The following is a 20,411-nucleotide window of genomic DNA, read 5'->3' as shown; positions in this document are numbered from 1 at the left end:
GTGTATGTGGCTCATGCATGAGCCAGCTCACCCCCACCTGCCCTCTCCCACCAGCTCCCAGTCCCCTTTCCCCACCTGCTGATCCCTCGCCCCCATCCTGCTGGAAAAGAACCAGGCACCGTCCCCCCACTTGCCCCCCCCCGCACGGTGCAGAGGGACCATGCACGACACCGCTCCCCCCCCCCCCCAGCCGGGAAGGGGCAGAGCCGGCGCCGCGCTGGGAGGGGAGGCAGGATCTTCGCGGCCGCGGGCTCCGCGGCAGCTCTCCCATCCCCACCCGCGGCACAAGCTCCCGGCTCCCCGGCAGGGACCGGGGGGCGCGCGCGGTTCCCACCTCCCGCCGTCCGCAGGGGGCTCGGCGCCAGGAAGCGGCGGGCTGGGGGAGGGCAGCCGATCCCCCTCCACTCCCAGCGGAGCCGTGCGCCCCAGATCGGATCCAAGGCGGGCAGGGAACGCGGGTGTGGGGAGGGGATGGGCCGGGGGATAGAACCCGGGCGTGTGGCGGGTTGGAATAGAACCCAGGAGTCCGAGAGACAGAGATGGGGGAGGGGGGTGCTGTCCCCTGCCTGGGACGAGCTGTAAAGGGATCGCACCCTGAATGTTACCGGCGATGGAACCACCGGCATCCGAGAGGCTGCGTACCCACTGCCTGGAGAAGTCAGCGGACCTTATACACGATGACCCCCGTGGATAGAACCAGGCGTCCGGAGGCTCAGTGCTGGGGGTGACCATCCCCCTTCCCAGATGTATAACTTGATTAGACAGCACCGACTGCACTCACAAGCCCGGCGATAGAACCCAGGCGTCCGGCAAGTCCCCCAGAGTGGATCTAGCCCTCGCCGGGATATTGGATTGAAAACGATTGCACCCCCCCCTTCGACTGGGGACAGAACCCAGGCGTCCGGGGAGCAGAGGGGGTGCCCTAGGGAGTGTATGTAACCCCTGCCTGGAAGCTATAACTGGACTGGACAACACGGATTGCACTCCAGGTGGATAAAACCCAGGCGTCCGGGGGGGGGCAGAGGTGCCCCAGGGTGTACATGCCCGCCCCCCTCGTATATATAACCGGATTGCACAATATCGATTGTACCCCCACGCCGCCAGCAGAGGGAACCCAGGCGTCCGGCGATGCGGGCGGTGTGGGGGGTGTCTGTGCAGCAGGGGGCTGCTAGCCGTGGGAGGGCGCTCGGATCTAGCCGCACACGCGTATCCCCGTTCATGCACTGCCAGCCAGGCACAAATTGAGCCGCGCGCGCAGCGGAGAGGAGCCGCCGGAAAAAGAGGGACCGCTGGCCCCCGGGGCAGGGGGACGGCTGGGATGGGGGACCCCTTCGGCCGGGGTGACCCCCGTCCCCGGCCGTGAGAGCCCGCAAGGACGCGCGGAAGGCGGCGTGGGGGAATCGCAGTCCCGGGGATTTGCCAGGGCGCGGTGGGGGGCCCGGAGACGGGAGACGTGGCCCCCTCTAGAACAGAGCGCAAGGTAAAAGATCAGCCGCTGCGCATGGGGCGCCGGGGGGGGAGGCGTCTGGGGAGAGGGAGCTGGATCGGAGATGGGGCAGAAGGGGGTCTGGATCGAGCTTGGGGAGGACATGTGGGGCCTGAAAGGGGGCTGAGGGAGGGATGGATCAGGACATGGGGCCAGAGGGGAGCTGAAAGGCCTGGAGGGCTGAGTGGCTGCGGGCTGGACTGAAGAACCTGGAGGGGCTGCATCCGAGCTGGAGGGGAACCTGGGGGTCTGCAGAGGGGTTGCGAGGGAGCAGAAGGGAAGCTAGGCAGGGGATAGCGGGCTGGACTGGGGCTGTGCGGGAGCTAGGCAGGAGCTGGGGGCTGGACTGTGGGTGGGGGAGCTAGGCAGGAGCTGGGGGGCTGGAGGCTGCGGGGGGCCATGGGGGAGCAAGCAGGAGGCGGGGGGGGGCTGGAGGGGGGTGGGAGCTGGGGCAATGGGGGGGCAAGGCAGGAGCTGGGGGGCTGAATGTGTCTCATTAACTGTCAAAGCTCTGGTTGAAGGGCACCAAAGGGGTGTGTGCAGGGGAGGGGTGGAATAGCAGAGATCCACTCCCAATCTCTGGGCTGCTGGCCCCTTCCTGGCTAAGGACAGGGGCTGTGGGTGGAGTGGGTATGGGGGAGGGGTTCTGAGGGGGGTGGAAGGAAGCAGTGACCTGCCGTCTTCCTGCCTCCTGTCCCAGTCAGAGGCTGCCAGGAATGGGGGCAGCTGGTTGTAGTGACCCCCTCCTTCCAAAGAACGACATCCCAACCACAGCAGAGCTGGGCACAGCTCCCCTCACTCACCACCACCAGGAGGGGCAGTTCGGCACAGAGCAGTGGGTGCCTGGGGGAGACATGGACAGTTTGATTATTTGTGGGATCTATTTCTGGGGGCATATGCAGGGGCGTGTGGAGTTGGCAGAAAGTGGAGGGATGGGAGGGGTGCTCAGAGAAAGGGTGAGAGGAGGGAAAATGGCTATTTCTGTTTTACCCAGTGGTTATCTGAAGCCCTGACATGATCCCTCTAAAAAGACAAGGTGGGTGAGGTAACGTCTTTTATTGGATCAGCTTCTGTTGGGGACAGAGAAGCTTTCAAGCTACACAGAGCTCTTCATGTCCCTCTGAGGCAGCTCTGAGATTGTTCTCCCTGCAAACTGCTGCATCCTAGACCCCCCCAGCCATAGTTAGCCAAGCAGCCTGGAGCAACTCCATCCACGCACCAGGGCCCTGGAGAAAGATGATCCTGCCTGACCCCCCCCTCCCCTCCATCACCCCTGCCAATCATGTGCCAATGTCACTGGCATTATCAGGGCAACCTGAATGCTGGAGCTTATTAAATCAATAACTTCCCTTGGCACTACCCTTCAGACAGAAAAGGGTGTTGCACAGGAAATGGAGTGCTGGTGAGCTCCCAATCACCTCCGCGTTACCCCCCTACGCCCCACTGCCCCTCCCAAAGCTGACTCCCCCCGCTCTAACCACTGTACGTAGAATGTAAGTTCTTTGGGCCATGGCCTGTTAGGACTCCTGGCTTCTATCCCCAGATCTGGGAGGGGAGTAGTGTCTGTCCATGGGCTAGAGGGGGTGGGGGGAATGCTGGGAGCCAGGATTTCTGGCTCCCTTCAGGAATAACAGCCATATCTGCTGTCCAGAAAACCAGTTCATCCCCTTCCGCCCTCATCTCTCTTCACCCCTCCCAATTGCCTGGAGGGGGGGGGTAAGCTAATGCAGCTGCGTGTCCAGTGGGGAGGATGCTGGGCTCTGGGACGGATGTAGGAACCAGGCAGCTCTTTAAAAATTCAGTAGCTGAACTATCGACCTGGCTGTTTCCCTGTCTGCGGCACTGGGTGGTGGTGGGGGCGGCAGGATTATGGGTGGGAAAGGTGAGTGGCATAGAGAACACAGGCCAGGGGGACTGAGGAGGGACCCCATCAGTGAGGGAAGGAGATGATGTGGGAAGCATAGGCTGGAGGGGGGAATCTGGGAGGGATCCAAGCCATGGGGGAGACGGCTGGCGTGGGAAGTGCAAGCTACAGGTGGGGAAGGGTTCCCAGCAGTGAGGGAGACCCCCTCCTCTCCCTGGGAGACCCCCTCCTCTCCCAGGTCTGGGACAGAACTCAGTGCTGATGACTCCCAGCTCCTCCTGCTCTAAGTCGCCAGAGCTCACCCCCCTCCGAGCGCAGAGAACAGAACCACAGGGCTCTATAGGCTACAACAGAGACCACAGGCCCTGGATTAGTTCCTAGACACTTCCTAGGGCCCCAGTTCCTGGAGTCACGGGACTGTACTAGAACTGAAGCTTCCATTTCTCATCCTTCTGGTTGGGGAGAGAAACTGGAAAACAAAACCCAGGTGTAGCTGACCCAGCCATACCTGCCTGAGTCTGCAGATAGCCTGAGTCGATGGCTCCAAGACAGGGGAGCAGACCTGGGCATCTCAGTGGGGTGTTCCCTCCCATCCCCACTGCTCTGGGGGTCCTGTCAGTTCTCCCCAACCTGAGCAGCCACACCTCAGTTACTAGGGGTTCTGCTGGCAACCCATCCTCTCTGTGCAGCTGTCGCTATAAATGGGGCCAGGCCACACTGCAGGGGTGGGTGACTGTGAGAGGCGCTACAGTGCAGGATGGGGGGCCATAAGGGGTGGGGCTGCAGTGCAGGAGGGGGCCATGGTATGTGGGGGTTGGGCTATAGACAGTGTCTGGAGCAGGATCATGGTGCAGGGGGTACAGCCCTGGTGAAGGGGTGTGGCTATGGTGTGGGGTGGGGCTATAGAGGAGGGGTGTGGCCACAGTGTGGCAGGCAGGTATTTGATGCCAGGGGTACGGCCCTGGTGTGGAGCCCTGATGCCGGGAGATGGCTGTGGTATGGAATTGGGGCTACAGTGCAGGGGTGTGGCTATGGCATGGAGGTGGGGCTCACATACAGGGTGGGGCTATGGTATGAGGGGTGTAGCCCCATGCCCCAAGCTGCCTATACTCCTAGACCACCCTTTCCCCATGTCTCTGCTCTTGGCTCACTCCATTCTCTGATCCTCTCTCTCCTCCCAGGCACCGCCCACTCACCAACCATGGCTTGCCTGCCGCTGGTGCTGCTTCTGATGGCAGGGACCCTGATGTCCTGGGCTGCCTCCTGCCCCTTCCACTGTGTGTGCCAGAACCTCTCTGAGTCACTGAGCACCCTGTGTGCCAACAAGGGCCTGCTCTTCATCCCAGACAACATTGACCGGCGCACAGTGGAGCTGCGCCTGGCCGACAACTATATCCGCATGCTGGAGCCCCAGGACTTCCTCAACATGAGCGGCTTGGTGGACTTGACCCTCTCCCGCAACACCATCGACAGCATCCGTCCCTTCGCCTTTGGCGACCTGGAGAGCCTGCGTTCCCTGCACCTGGACAGCAACCGGCTGATGGAGATCGGTGAGGAGGCCCTGCGTGGGATGCTTAACCTGCAGCACCTCATCCTCAACAACAACCAGCTGATGAGCATCTCGGCCGCCGCCTTTGATGACTTCCTGCTGACACTGGAGGACCTGGACCTGTCCTACAACAACCTGCGCCACGTCCCCTGGGAGGGCATCCGAGGCATGCTCTACCTGCATACCCTCAACCTGGACCACAACCTCATCGACTCCATCATGGAAGGCACGTTCTCAGAGCTTTACAAGCTGTCCCGCTTGGACATGACCTCCAACCGGTTGTACACCCTGCCCCCGGACCCGCTCTTCGCCCGCTCCCAGATTGGCATCATCAGTCCCACCCCCTACACTGCCACCATTGTGCTGAGCTTTGGGGGCAACCCCCTACATTGCAACTGTGAGCTGCTGTGGTTGCGACGGCTGGCCCGGGAGGACGACATGGAGACATGTGCCTCGCCGCCCCATGTGGCCGGCCGCTACTTCTGGTCGGTGCCTGAGGAGGAGTTCACCTGTGAGCCGCCCCTCATCACCCGCCACACGCACAAGCTGTGGGTGCTGGAGGGCCAGCGGGCCACCCTGAAGTGCCGCGCCATTGGGGACCCCGAGCCAGTGATCCACTGGGTGTCACCTGACGACAAGATCATCTCCAATTCCTCCCGGACCATTTCCTTCCGCAACGGCACCTTAGATGTGCTGGTAACCACAGTCCGGGACGATGGCTCCTACACCTGCATCGCCATCAATGCAGCGGGTGAGTCCACAGCCCTGGTGGACCTCAAGATTATCCCTTTGCCCCATCGGGGCAATGGGAGCAGCAGCTCAGTGCCACGCCACGACCCGGGATCCTCTGACATTGCCACAAAGACAGTGGCCAACACCACCGACTTGGGGGTAGATGAGAGGAGCGTGGAGGTATCTGATGTGACAGCTGACTCGGCCTTGGTGCGCTGGGCTGTAGACAAGTCGGCTCACACTGCCTGGATGTACCAGATCCAGTACAACTGCACCGTGGATGACACCCTGATCTACAGGTAGGGGGCGCCACAGCACAGATGAGATTGGGGGAGTGGGTGGGGATGGATGCCATGGCACAGGAGGCTCCGAGAAGAGAAAACATGCTGGGTCATGCCCCAGCCACGTCAGAGGAGCACTGAGAGTCTTGAGTAGGGGTGTGCGGCTGCAGTGCATTGCATTATGGGCATTCTCCAGGGAAGAGGGTGTGCCTGGAACACATGGCATCACAGATTTTCTCTAACATGAGGAGGGGCCACAGTACACGGCATTATGGGTATTCTGCAGTGTAGGGGGCATGGCTGGGCCACACTGCATTTTGGGCACGCCTATGGGAAGCTTATGGTTAGAGCAGCCCTGGGGTTGTTCTGAGGGCTTAGCTGGGAATTAGTCTCTCTGCTCATGTCGCACACAGCTGCTAATCCTGCCCGGGTTCTGAGTGCTGTGTCCAAGCCCAGAGGCAGCTGCCAGGGACTCTTGTACGAATAGCTCTGTGCCCCAACCCAGAGGTGGCTGCATCTCAGTGCTGGGCGAGGGATCCCTGTATAAACAGCCCCCATGCCCAAACCCAGAGGAGGCTAAATCAGCAGCAGAGCTTGTTGGAGTGGCAACGGCAAGTCCATTGGGAGCCAGATGATGGGAGTGGGAGTGGAGAAGGCCATGCCATCCCAGTGGTTTAGGCTGAGACTATTAAAGTTCAGGCTAGAGATGTGAGTAGAGGCTAGACATGGGGGTGGGGGCAGAAAAAGGGCAGCAATGCTGGGGGTGGGTCCAGATGTAAGGAACCTGAGTTCAGAACTGCTGGGGGAGGGGAGTGTGGACTAGTGATTAGGGCAGGGTACTGGGTGCCAGGACTCCTGGATTCTACCACAGCACCCTTCTCTGTACCTCAGTTTCCCCCTCTCACTCGTTGCCTATTTAGATAGTCAACCCTTCCCCTATTTTGTATGTAGAGGTGACTTACTCCAGGTCTGGAAGCCCCTATGTGGGGAGGAGACTTCAGAGGGCAGAGGGCTCTTCAATCAGCCACCAAAGGCAGGGAGCTGAAGCTTGACAAACTGAGGCTAGAAATGAGGCCACATTTGTATCAAGGAGGGGGATTATTGACTGGAACCGCTGCCTCAGGGACGGGTGGATTCCCCAGCACTGGAACCTTTTCCAAAGCATCTACATGCCTTAGGAATTGAAGTCCCCTCTTCAAAAGCGAGGTGGGGTCTGCACTCCAGAGGCAGTGTGGCCTGTTGGTTCCATCACTGGACTTGGGACTCAGAACTCCTGTATTGTATTCTTGGCTTGGCCACTGCCTGACTCTGGCCAACGACCACTCCCAGTGCCTCAGTCCTTTGCAAAGTGTTTGAGCTCCAGGGATGGAAAATGCTGGATAAGAACTAGGTGTTCTTATGAATGATTCTGGGAGGCCCACCTTGAAACACCTTAAAGGGTCCTGAGTGTTTGTGGTAGGTACTGAGCAATGTTTGGAAACCCTTTGGGGGTCTCAGTGTGCACTCCCCCAAATCACAAGTCACTTGGGGCCTGTGGTTGAAGCTGCATGGGTGAGGGCCCCTGACACCCTTGCTTGGCCAGAAACGACAGAGCAGGAGAAAGACCTGAATGTGTTGGTTGATCACAGGCTGACTGTGAGCCATGGTGAACACCAAGGCGATCCTAGGCTGGCTTAGGCGAGTGATTTCAAGCATTAATGCCACTGGCCAAGGCACTGGAAGAGCTCAGTGGGAACACCACGTGCAGTTCTGGCCACCTGCGTCTAGAAAGATGAATCAAACTGGCCCGGTGCAGAGAAGGGCTCCCAGGCTGATCAGGGGAGAGGAGAACTGATCTTACGGGAGGAGACTGAGCAAGCTGGGCCTGTTTAGTGTGGCCAGGCAAAGGCTGAGAGGGGATCTGCTCTCTGAAAATACACCAGGGGGGTTAACCTCAGGGAGGGAGAAGAGCTACTGAAGCTAAAGGAGAACGTTGGCACAAGAACAAATGGGGACAAACTGGCCAGGAATCAACTGAGACTGGAGCTGAGAAGATTTGTGCCCAATAGAGAAGAGAGGGTCTAGAGCAGCATCCCAGGAGGAGCTGGGGGGGGGGGGGACGGACGGATGGACACCCCACTTGTTTGAAGATGGGTCTGGATATGTTTCTGACTGGGATTCTATGCAGGGATTGGGTTGGCTGCCATAGCAGAGACCAGACTCAGAGACCAGGAGGCTCCTTCCAGTCCTGGGTCTTATGAGCCGCAGATCTGGAGCTGGATGCTGGCATGGCTGGGAGATTCCCCAGCCTGGCGGGATCAGCGGGGCTGCTCCGAGTGGTCCTTTCTACTCCCTAAAATCTCTCTCTTTCAGGATCATCCCGGCCAGCAGCCACCACTTTGTGCTGAAGCACCTGGTCCCAGGCGTGGACTACAATCTGTGCATCCTGGCCATCTTCGACGACGCAGCCACCTCTCTGGCTGCCACGCACCTGCTGGGCTGTGCCCAGTTCTCCACGCAGGAGGCGTACCCAGACTGCCACTCGCTCCATGCCCACTTCCTGGGGGGCACTCTGACGGTCATTGTGGGGGGCATTATTGTGGTGACCCTGCTGGTTTTCACTGTTGTCATGATGGTGAAGTATAAGATCTGTGGCAGCGCCCACTCTGGCATGCCCAAAGTCTCCAACATGTACTCACAGACCAACGGCAGGCAGCCGGGGGTGCCCAACGGGATGCTGCCTCAGCGGGGGCGGGGGCTGAAGGCACAGCGCCGGAGGGTGAGGGACAAGCCCGCTCGGCAGGAGGCACCAGAGTGCAGGACGGCAGAGGGGGTGGTGGCGTGCCAGGGGGACCCACCAGACCTGGGGACCTCCAAGGCCAAGCGGAGCTGCTCGCTGGACATGGGGGAGATCTCCACCAGCGCCTGCTATGGTTATGCGAAGCGGCTGAGCATCATGTGGACCAAGCGCAGCCAGTCAGTGCACGGGATGCTGGCCAGCTGCGCAGCTGAGGGAGAGAGCAAGCGGGGCGGGGCTTTTGCCAGCGCGGAGGAGCTGGAGGAGAGCGTGGTATGACCCAGGCGGGCGGGAGTGCACCGCACTGGAGCAGCAGGCTGAACGCCGGGGAGGAGACAGCTGAGCTGAGTGAGGAGGGCCTCAGAGCTGACATGGTGACACTCCATTGGATGTGATGACAGCTGACCGGACGTGGCAATGCGCAAACCACCCCGGTAGCCACCTCTCTGAGCCGGTGACACTCCAGCCAATGTGGCAAACCTTGATCGGAGCTGGTGACACTTGAGCCAATGCGGTGACCCCTGATCTGACGCAGTGACCCCCAGGTCTGACACCACCAGGCCAGGGCCAGCACAGCAGCATTCCCTCTGACACTGGATTTCCCCAGGGAGAGTGCCCAGTTGGCCAGACACAGAACCCCACATGGCTGGGGGTGGGTTTGGGTTTTGCCATCGGACCTGGTTTGACTTGACATCTGAGGCTAGGAATGTCTGGAATCCCCTGGCTCTTCCTGCTGGCACCCCCACCTTGATGCACATGGTGTGAGACACACAGATTGGAAAAGGGGAGTTAGGGGGGGGAAATCGGTACTGGATCAGAGAAGGGGGGCCTGGACAGGCGATCAGTACCAGGTCAGAGAGGGTGGGCTTGGATGGGAGACTGGTACTAGAAAGGAGAAGGGGGGTCCTTTACAGGGAATGGGCCCTAGATTCGAGAGGGGGTGCCTGGACAAGGAGTAGGCGCTGGATTGGAGAGGGGCCCGAATGGGGGATGGGCCCTGGATTGGAGAGGGGCCCGGATGGGGGATGGGCCCTGGATCAAAGAGAGGGATGGGCTCTGGATTGAAGAGGGGGATGGGCCCTGGATTGGAGAGGGGGCCCAAAGGAAAATAAAAACTGGATTGCAGAGGGTGCACCTGGATGGGGAATTGGTACTGGGCTGGGGGGCTGGACGGGAAATCAGCGCCAGACTGGACAGGGAATCGGTACCAAGTATTTTATGTTTTCGTTCTGTTTTTAAAATCTTTTGCCTAAATAAATAAATAAACCGAGTCACTGAGGGTTCGAGGTCTGGCAATGGACGGAGAGCAGCTGAGACAGGTTTGTGAGCACTGGACGAGGGATCCCTGGAGAAACAGCCCCTCTGCCCCACTCGAGGCTGCTGCATCTCAGACCCAGGTGGGGGATCCGCTGCAGCAACTTTTCCAGGAACGAAGTGTAACTGACGAGGCGATGTGCCGGGAGCCCGAACCCATGGCCTGAGATGGGAGAGCTGCCCTGAGTGTGTGTGCAGGGCCAGCTCCAGGCACCAGCTTAACAAGCAGGTGCTTGGGGTGGCCACTCCAGAGAAGGGCAGCACGTCCAGGTATTCGGCAGCAATTTGGTGTATTCCCGCTGAATTGCCGCAGATCGTGATTGCGGCTTTTTTTTTTTTCCTGCCTGGGGCAGCAAAACCCCTGGAGCCAGCCCTGTGTGTGCATGTGTGTGGTGTGATGTTGTGGGTCGCCAACCCATACTGGGTGCCTGGCAAGGGCATGAGATTGTGGGAGCTGGGATGGGGGAGGGGCTGTGGGGAAGCTGGACTGAGAGCTACAGCTCTGGACCTTGACATTTCTACACAACAAGAATTACCACGGCAACAACAGCCACATTAAAGAGCCTGTAGCCTTGAAAGTGAAAGATTTACTGGGCATGGCGTAGTTGGGGATGGCAAGGTGAGAGCGTCTTGCTGCTGAAGAGATGCACCCTCCTCCCTAGAGAGATCATTAACTCCCCTCTCCCCCCTTGGGAGATCCCAAAGGTGCACGTGCACTCGGGACAGTGCTCCTCCCCTCAGAACGATCAGCTCAGGCTCTCGGCAGACTCAGGCTGGTGTCTTTGTGGTGGTTACACTCGGGGCAGTTCCCATCTCGAAGCAGTTGGCTCAGGCTCTCAGCAGACTCAGGCAGGCACTGGTTACACCTGGGTCACCTCTTCTCCTCAACCACAATGCCTGGGAGCAGTGATCCTACCACAATCACCTGACTCCAGGAGCTCGGGCCTTGGGTCTGGGCCTGGAGCAACAGTGCCATTGCCCAACATAGGAGCAGTGCCCGGCATGGGATACCTTCAGACCCCATAGCAGTCACCTGCATTCAGAAACCCTCCACACTCAGTGCACTCCTATCCCAGTGTGCCAGGCCACTGCGTTGGCTCTCCCATCTTCCAGGTGCTCTTTGGAGCACAAGGGAAGATAAAAGCCAGGCACTGATGACAACAGGGGAGGGGCAGGGAGCAGGGTTAAATGGGCTCGCCATGGGGTTGAGTCTGATTGAGGAAGAAATTGGGAGCAGGAAGCAGAATGGAAAGGGAGCTGGGGATGAGACAGCTGGCCAGGGAAGGAGTAAAGAAATTGGGGTAGGAGAGGTATGGGCACGGATAGATAGAGGGGTGTAGGGAGGGAGGGGGATGGATGGATAGAGGGGTGGATTGAGGGGTGCAAGGGGTAGGGAGTTGGAGGGGGAAGGATGGATTGAGGGGTGGGGAGTAGGGAGGTAGAAGGGGATGGATGGATTGAGGGGTGGGGGGTAAGGAGGTGGAGGTGGATGGCTAGTTGAAGGGGTGTTGAAAGGAGGGAGGGGGAGGGAGATGGATGGATGGAGGGCGTGGAGGGGGATGGACGGATTGAGGGGTAGGGAAGTGGAGGAGGATGGATGGATTGAGGGGTGGGGGGTAGGGAGGTAGAGGCAGATGGCTGGCTGGAGGGTCGTTGAAAGGAGGTGGGGGGATGGATGGATTGAGGGGTGGGGGTAAGGAGGTGGAGGGGAATGGCTGGCTTGGGGGTGTTGAAAGGAGGGAAGGGGAGGGAGATGGATGGATGGAGGGCAGGGAGGTGGAGGGGGGATGGATGGACAGATTGAGGGGTAAGGAGGTGGAGGGGGATGGCTGAATCGAGGGGTGGAGAGTAGGGAGGTGAAGGAGGATGGTTGGCTGGAGGGGTGTTGAAAGGAGGGCGGAGGAGGGAGATGGATGGATGGATGGAGGGCATAGAGGTGGAGGGGGATGGATGGGTGCGGCATAGACATGGAGGGCTATGTTTGGGGATGACTCATGGGTGTGGTGCTGACTTTCCCCAGCTGGGGTGGGGTCCTTAATGAAACCCAATTCTGTGGCCTTGGCCCAAGTGAGCTCGGCCAGATGGGGGAAGGAGCCTGGCAGATGGGCGGGGATTAGATTGCAAAGCCCCAGGCTAGGGGAGACACTCTGACTGGGCTGTCAAAGAAGGCTCAGGAATGCAGGTTCCCAGATCAGCGGGTTTGATGCATTAAGGGTCTGCACATCCCAGCCTGAAGCTGCTGGGCAGATTCCCAAAGAGCCGGTGGGCGTCCCCTGCAGCACGCATAGGTTTCAAGGCCGGAAGTGCCCTCTGCCCCCGTCTGGTCTGTATAACCCAGGATCTCCCACAGCCAGTCCTGCCTCCAGCCCAGATCTGCTGGTCGAGCTACAGCGTGGCTTTGAGACGTCCAATCTTGATACAGAGACTCCAGTGAGGGACAATGTGCATGGGAGTCTAGTCTTTGTCCCAGACACCAATGATTGTGGTTTTGTCTAGACAAGGGGAGACAGAGCTACAAACTCCAGGCTAGACAAAGTGTGCTCCTGTACAATAAGATCCCAGGATTATCACTCGGAGGCCTAGACTGTCTGTGGAGTCATTGTGAAGGGATGGAAGCAGCTACAAGCGTGGCTGAGAGCTCTTCTGGTTCAGAATATTCCCAGGTTCAATGATCACTGGGCTTTGCAGCCTGCTACCATCCAGTTTTTAAGTTCTCAGCCATTCTGACGTGACAAATGACACCCGTGTGGTGTCACAGCCACAGTAAGGCATGTATCCACGCCATACTAAGAGTTCTAGACCACTGTGAGATCAGAGGCAACTCAACCAATCACCACCCTTGCTCTACAGCTAATTTGCATGCAACAATTTCACTGATTGAAGGAGGGAGATTGCACAGCTGGTGAATTGGCCCAGCTACCACACCTGTTTGATGATGGCCTGGGCTTTCAGCTACTAGTGTAATAACAGTCCCTAGCTGTTTTCATCCCTAGATCGCCAAGTGCTTTACCAACGAGGTCAGAATCATTATTCCCATTGAACAGGTGGGGAAACCGAGGCACAGAGAGGGACTGTGACTTGCTCAGTGCCACCCAGCAGGCCAGTAGTTGAGTCAGGAATAGAACTCAGGTCTCCTGAGTCTCAGTCTGGTAGACTAACCACAAGGCAGTGCTGCCATCATCAGTTTGCCAGTCCCAGATGCTCTAAAAATCATCAGGCTGAGAGAAATTGCAAAATTGTCTTACCACACACGTGCCATTATTAAAAACCCATCCAGGTTCTGTTTACATTCTGGGCTTCTTAGCTTCTAATGGGAGACAATCCCCTAGTTATTAGCGTTATGCCTGACCTAAGACTTCAGTATATAAATAAATAAAATGAATTAAAAGGGACTAGAGAATGCTGACTAGCAACATGGATCCTTCCAGAGATGGAAAACTGGTGGCTGAAACCACTCAGCCAGCAATCAAAAACCACAGTCCATTTGCCATTGTGATCATGTGTCTGTTTCAGGGCTACTTCCTGCTTTGGGACGCTAGATGCTTTCCAGGTCTGTCCAAGGAGCTGGGTTAATGCAGCTACCAGCTTCTATTTAACACCCGAGCTCTGTGCAAAATAAGTCAGCAAACTTGAAAATCACATCATTGGTGAGGGGCTGTAAATCGGAAACTCTGTGAGCGAACAGTCCCACATTTGTACCACAGACTCCACTCCAGCCCCCTGTCCTGCATGGCAATTTGCAGGGGTATCAGACCTTGTGTGGAGATCTCAAGGTGTTTCAAAACCCTGTCCTTTCATCAGACAGCCCACAAGCTGGTTTCCCACAGGGACGGGTCTCAAGATGGAGATGCTCCCCAACCTCAGTTTCCCCATTGTTCATATCATCCCCTTCTCCACTCCCACTGTGCACCCTGCTATACAGTCCCCTCCTTGCAGTTTGCATCCAGGCCGTCCACTTCAGAGATTCACAGACTTTAAGTCCAGAAGGGCCCCTCAGACCATCTAAGCTGAAGTCCTGCATGGCCCAGGCCAGAGACTGTCACCCAGTTATCCCTGCATGGAGCCCCATAACTTGGGTTTGACGAAAGCATCTCTCACTTGGGGTTTGAAGCCATCAAGATGGAGAATCCACCCCTTCCCTGGGGATTTTGTTCCAATGGCTCTTTACTCACACTGTGAAACACGGGGGCATTATTCCTCAGTGGAAGGTCTCTGGTTTTATCCTCAAGCCATTGGCTCATATTCTGCCTCTGTCCACTAGATTAAAGTCTTAAGTGTTTAGATGCCATAATCAAGCCGCCTCTTGAGCTTCATTACAAGAAGTTAAACAGATTTAAGTGTAGGCCAACTCCAGGTTAGACCAGTCTAGCCATGTTGGCCAGGTGAGAAAAAACCCCGCCCCTGACCCACAGCAGTGGTGACAAACCCCGCAGAGCAGACACAGCCAGGGTCATGGAAAAGAGCTTCTGGGATGCAAGGTTCCTTCTGTCAACGGACGCTGTGTCTGCACTAGGGGGCTCTGCCAGTATCGGCTCGGCAGCGTAGACATGGCTCAGTCTCTCTCTGGCGGGCTTTTTTTTCCAGCCCTCGGATAATTTTTGTGGCTCTTTTCTGCCCCCTCTCCTACTGTTCAACACCCTTTCTAACACCTGGCCCACAGAAGTGGCCACACCATCCTAGGACAGGTCTCCCCCATGCCATATTCAGAGGTAAAATTCCCTCCCTGCTCCTTCTCCCTATTCCTCTGTCTACTCAGCCAAGGGTTGCAAGGGGAGCTCATGGTCAGTAGCTCGTCCTCTATGACCCCTCAGCCCTGTCCGGAGACGCTGCTCTCCCGGATACAGTCCTGGTCTATAGGCACAGCTTGTGTCCCTTCGAGGTCTGACCTTTGGTGGCATTAAAGCTCATGGTGTTTCGAATGGCCCAGCAGCCCAGAGAGCCCTGGAGAACTGCTCTGTCCTCTGCGGCCGTGTGCCACCCGCCAATCTGATCAGTAGCAGTTTTACGCTGACCTCCAGATCACCGATAAAGACATTGAACAGCATGGGGCAGACAACAGGTTCCAGCAGAATCTGGAGTCGCTGGACGCTCAGTGTCCTTACAAATCAGCCCCGACACCCCGCTCCTCTCCCTTCCCAGCCCTGAAGGGATAAGCCAGATGCCAATGGATCTCTCTCAACTGAAGGCTGTGTGGAAGGGACTGATGTCCCCTTGAGACCCACTAACAGGCTGCAGAATGGATCAATAATGCGTCGCCACCGCGGTGTGGGGACAAGCCCTGGTTGGGACAGCATGCCAGTCACATCAAAATCCATTCGGGGTTGCTGGAGGTGCATGGCAGGCAGGCTCGGGGGGGATGGGGTGGTGCAGAGGAGAACAGAGCTCTGCACATTGAGGATGTCAAGATGCCCCCACTTGTGGGACTGGCAGAGAAGGGGCATGTGCCATGCCCAGCTGTGGTGCCCAGCAAGAGGGAATGTTGGAAACGGCGCTGGATGGGGAATCCTGGATTCTATTCCTAGCTTAGGGAGGGGGGAAGTGGGATCTATTGGTTAGAGCAGCGGGGAGAGGGGTTAGAGTCAGGACTGCTGGGTTCTTTTCCTGGCTATGGGAGGAGAAGGGGAACAGAGGCCTAATGGTAAGGGGGGAAGACGGGGGTGTTAGGAGTCAGGACTCCTGGGTTCTATTCCTGGCAAGCAGGGGTGGGTTCAGTGGCCAGACCTGCTGGGTGACCCTGGGCAAGTCGCATCCCTTCTTTGGGTCTCTGTTCCCCTCCCGCCCTTTGATTAGCCCATGGCAGCTCTTTGGGGCAACAGTGAGGGGAGCATTGTAAGTGATCACGATACACAGACCAGGGAGGGCCCCTGGGGGATTGCATTTTAACCCACGTAAGTCTGTAATATGGGCTTGACATGCTGTCCCAGCCCTGGGCTCCCAGCCCCGAGCTCTGCCAGTGCCCCTCAATCCCAAACAACAGCCTCCTGCGACCCCAGCCTGGGCTCCCTGCTCTGTCCAACCGAGGCCCCTCAGTCTTGACCTGCAGTCCCCTATTATCCCAGCCCTGGGATCCCCCCTGCAGTTCTACTGGTGCCCTCAGTCCTTCCCGCCCCACAGCCCCCAGCTAGCTCAGCTCCACTGGAGCAGTTTTCTGCTACGTGAACACACTGGCTTTGGCTCATGCATCGCTAGCACAACTCAGCAGCAGGGAACAAGGTCTTGGAGCCCCGTGGGCCGTGGATAAACTCAGAGGAATTGCGGCTGCGTGTGGCAGCATCTGGAGTGAATTGTGCTGAGGTCACACGGGGAGAACTGTGCCAGGGCTGAACAAACTACAGGTCCCTCAACCCCAACCTGCACCCACCTTCCACTCAAACCCTATCCTCCCTCCCTAGTTTGCCAATGCCCCTCAAGCTCGGCCTGCAGCCCCTGCTATCCCAGCCTGGGCTCCCTTGGTCCACTCCACAGCTCTGCCAGTGTCCCTCAATCCTGCCCTGCAGTCCCTGGCTCCCCCTACATGTTTAAAAATAGCCGTTATCTGTCAAGACACTACATAGATCCTCACCTGAGCTTCTGTCCTCAAAATACACAGCCAGCCTCCTCGGGGAGGGGTACTCAGGAGTGCGGTCTAGTGGTTGGAACAAGGGGAGCTGGAAGCCTGGATTCCTGGGTGCTCATCTGTGCCTCAGTTTCCCCCAGGTGGTTGGTGACGTGTGAGATGTAGTTATGATTCCCCGGGCTCTGCCCCATGACAGGCTCCTGCTGTCTAACTCCACCGTCACCAAGCAAGGATGGGTGAGAGACATGGCTGAGCTTTGCCGGGTGTGAGGGGATGGGACCCCAGTCAGCCCACGGATACTGTGGGCTCAGCTATCCCCCTCCCCTCACTCTGGAGCCCCAGTGGGAGGGCCTGCAGCATGGTGCCCTGCAAGGGGCACTCTCCCTTTTTTGCCCTGCCAAGCAGAGCCTGGTGAGATCTAACCAGGGCATTGCCACCTCAGGAGTACTGCTGCCTCTCCAGTCTGTCAGCACCACAGGCAATAGTCTGCTCTGTGCCTCTCAGAGCTCTAACACAGAGGGGAAACTGAGGCACACAGCTGGGGCGGGACTTGACCAAGATCACCCACCAGGCCAGATCTGGGAATATAAGACAATGAGTCTTGACTCCCAGAGCCCCACAACTCACCATCTCTAACCCCTAGCCGCACTCCTCTCTCTGAGCTGGGATAGAACCCAGGAGTCCCGAATCTCAGCTCCCTCTGCTCTACCCACACTGCCTCTCCAGCTTGAGTCACTGATTTCAAGGCCAGAAAGGACTGTTCCATGATTCTGGGATGAGAGTGGTGGCTAGTGATTACAGCAGGAGGCTGGAAGCCAAGAGTCCTGGATTCTATCCCCAGCTCTAAGAGGGAAGTGGTGTCTAGTGGTTAGAGTAGGATTTGAGGATTCTGATAATCCAGCCAGCTCAACCTCTGAGATATTCCAGCCTTGAGACTCACCCCCAGCCATTCCCCCATGTTACTCAGTGACTTTTGCTTATATCAGTTCTTTCAACTCCAAGAGGAGCACGGAGCCTCAGTTCACCCCTCGGGTGGTGGGGCTGGGAACCCCAAATCGGCCATGCCTAGGAGCTGATCCCAGAATCCTTTGGGGCCGGGGGTGCCAGCCCTACCCCCTTCTTCACCCCCAGCTCTGCAGTGCCTCGGTTAGCTGTCCCTCCAGGTCCAATTAGCCCACTCTAATGAAGCACCCTGGCTAAGCCCTCCTCCCCATGGCATGGTTTAATGAGGTGGTCTTTGGGAAAGGCTGGGTTTTAATTAACTTTGCTGCCGGACAGTTCAGCCCCTCCTGCACTGCCCCCAGGGAAGAGGCTGCTGTTGGGGGTCAAGGAGGGTTGGATTTCATTCACTGCCAGTTTGGATCTCTAAGGTGGCTCCTCAGGGATAAGGGATAGATATTGAAAGGGGAGAAAAGCTGCCTACAGTGTTTAGACAGCTGGGACAACGTGTACACCAACCACCAGATCCCACTTCCCTCCCACAGCTGGGGACAGACCCCAGGAGGCCTGATGCCCAGCCTCCTGCTCTGACGACTAGACCCCACTTCCCCCCCAGAGCTGGGGACAGAACCCAGGAGTCCTTGCTCACAGACCTCTACCTGCCTGCTCTTACTGGCCCCTCCTTCCCCTCCCAAAACCAAGAACAGAGCCCAGCAATCCTGATTTTCAGCCCTTCTTGCTCTAACCCCTAGACACCACTCTCAGCACAGATATAACCCAGCTTCTGGCTCAGAAGATCAGACCCCATAACCCTACCAGAATCATAGCTAGAACCCAGGAGTCCTGACTTCAGCCCCTCTAACCACTAGACCACACTTCCCTGCCAGAGCTGGGGATAGAACTCGGGCTGGGAACAGAAACTGTTTACCCAAGAATCCCTCGCCCAGAACTGAGATGCAGTCACCTCTGGGGTGGGGCATGGAGGCTGTTCTACAGGGATCCCTTGCCTGGTCTGAGATGCAGCTGCCTCTGGGGTGGGGTGAAAGGCTGTTTTATTGTGACACAATAATTTAGCCTAGGAAGTGAAGCAGAGTCCTTTGTCTAGCCGAAAATGCACTGAGGATTTAGAGAGGCAGAGTGGGAATCTGGCTTGGACACCTGGGTTTACAGCCCAAACACTTTGAAAAATCCTAAAGGATCATTAATAACCACAACTGGGCAAAACTTCAATTTATATCTTACCTGAAATGCAGCCCAGCGCCCCCTAGCTTTACCCTGGGGCATCAGGGTCAGCACTCCCTGCAAGGGGAGAGCACCCCCTACTGAGCCCCCACCCTGCTCCCTGAAGCACAGCGCCCCCTGGTGCCACACTAGGGCAGTGGGGAGAGCACTGACTGTGACAGGAGAGCATCTCCTACTGATCTGTTCACACCCTGCTCCCTTGGCAAATCCTCCCTGTAAGTCTAATTCCCAGCTGTGTGGATCTGGGTTAGAACTTCACTAGCAGTTCACTCCGAGGTGCCCAACCAATTTGCCTTCCCCCTCTGCTGCCCAGCCCAGGACCAGTCAGGAAGAATTATTAACACCCAGCCCTGGCTGATGTGGCTGATAATATCGGAGGCCAAACTGCCCACTCTCTAAAGCCCCCTCACTCCCCTGGCCTGGGGAATATCTCTCTGTCCTGTTTGCTTCCTGGGAGAAAGGAAGCACCTTCGTGATAACTAACTGCAGAATAAAGAGGAGGAAGGAAGTACCACGTAATCCACCAGGATCAGCCATGGCTGCTCTTAGAATAATATGATCTAGAATTACTGAGCCAGAAAGGCTACGTATGAGAGAAGGCGTGCGATCTAGTAGATAAAGCATTAGACTGGGAGTCAGGACACCGGGGTTCTATTCCCAGCTCTGCCAGCGACCTTGGGCAAGTCACTTCCCCTATTAGTGCCTCAGTTTCCTTTCCCACCCGTTGTCTATTTAGACAGTGAGCTCTTTGAAGCAGGGACTATTTCCCACTGTGCGGTACCTGGCAGAACAGGAGCCCCGTCTTGGCTGGGGCCTTTAGGTGCCACTGGAATAATCATCCAGGGGGCATGCTGTGTGCCTAGTGTTCCAGGATAAGCAGATTCAATCCTGCCAGTAGTTTGGGGATTGTGAGTCAAGCAGACCCTTAAACTGGAAGATGAGACATGAAGGGACTCAGAATGACGTGATCTTAATACCCGATGACTTGGGCATTTACTAGAGCTCCATGCTGCTGGGATCTCCACCCCTATTTGCTCCTAGCTCCAATGTTTTCCAAGTTACACTGGGCCCTGGGGTGTTCTCAGGTGACTGAAACAAGCGTATGTGTGTGTGTGTTTGCATGCATGCTTGTGCCAGGGAAAAGAGCCCAGAAGGGAGCTGGAATGGGGTGGAGCTGCTTTCTGGCTGGAGGACAGGGACTGATGGGAACTTTCCTTATCTTGTATCTCGGTTACTGCAACACCCCTGCTGTTCCCAACTTGCCTTGCTCTCATCCATTCAGCAGAGATCATCCTCCCAGCCCATCGCTTTGAGACTGTCCCTATCCCTCCACTGCTCCCCCTTCTCCATCACCCCAAACATAACCCACTGGTCTTCCCTTTCAAGGGGCCAATCCCCACCCAACCCATCAGCTCTCATTTACTCCTGATATGTCAGCTCCCACCTCCGATCAGCCCAAGGTGCCGGTTTCCATCACCCACTTGATTTACAATCAAGCCCCTTTGTGCTTTTGCCCAGGCTGCTCTACACACTTGGGAGGAGCTGCAAATGGCCTCCCTGGCCTCCTTCAAACTCTCCTGTGCCGTGATGCCTACAAACAATTAGCAGTTAGGCTGCTGGTGTGCAGAGATCGCTGTCTGTCCTGCTGCCCAGTGCTGGGCCATTGCTTCCT

General features: G+C 57.3%; 2 protein-coding genes across 6 annotated transcripts in view; one reads left to right on the top strand and one right to left on the bottom strand.

Moving 5' to 3' along the window:
• PC (pyruvate carboxylase) overlaps positions 1-20,411 on the bottom strand; it is a 248,923-nt gene that overhangs the window by 13,086 nt on the left and 215,426 nt on the right. The window lies entirely within an intron of this gene.
• On the top strand, positions 1,476-10,083 carry LRFN4 (leucine rich repeat and fibronectin type III domain containing 4). Its single transcript, XM_032804330.2, has 3 exons — positions 1,476-1,480; positions 4,532-5,930; positions 8,265-10,083. The coding sequence occupies exons 2-3, from the start codon at positions 4,552-4,554 to the stop codon at positions 8,965-8,967; spliced, it is 2,082 nt and encodes a 693-aa protein (XP_032660221.1). The 5' UTR covers positions 1,476-1,480; positions 4,532-4,551; the 3' UTR covers positions 8,968-10,083.

The sequence above is a fragment of the Chelonoidis abingdonii genome, chromosome 17, assembly GCF_003597395.2.
Source record: "Chelonoidis abingdonii isolate Lonesome George chromosome 17, CheloAbing_2.0, whole genome shotgun sequence".
Taxonomy (NCBI): Eukaryota; Metazoa; Chordata; order Testudines; family Testudinidae; genus Chelonoidis; species Chelonoidis abingdonii.
The sequence above is the reverse complement of the archived record's forward strand: the minus strand, read 5'-3'. Positions and strand labels throughout refer to the sequence as shown.

Excerpts from the sequence above, each read along its gene's own strand:
- LRFN4 (XM_032804330.2), top strand. The coding sequence starts at position 4,552 with ATGGCTTGCCTGCCGCTGGTGCTGCTTCTGATGGCAGGGACCCTGATG. Across the intron at positions 5,931-8,264 it reads GATGACACCCTGATCTACAG|GATCATCCCGGCCAGCAGCC; the intron begins GTAGGGGGCGCC and ends TCTCTCTTTCAG.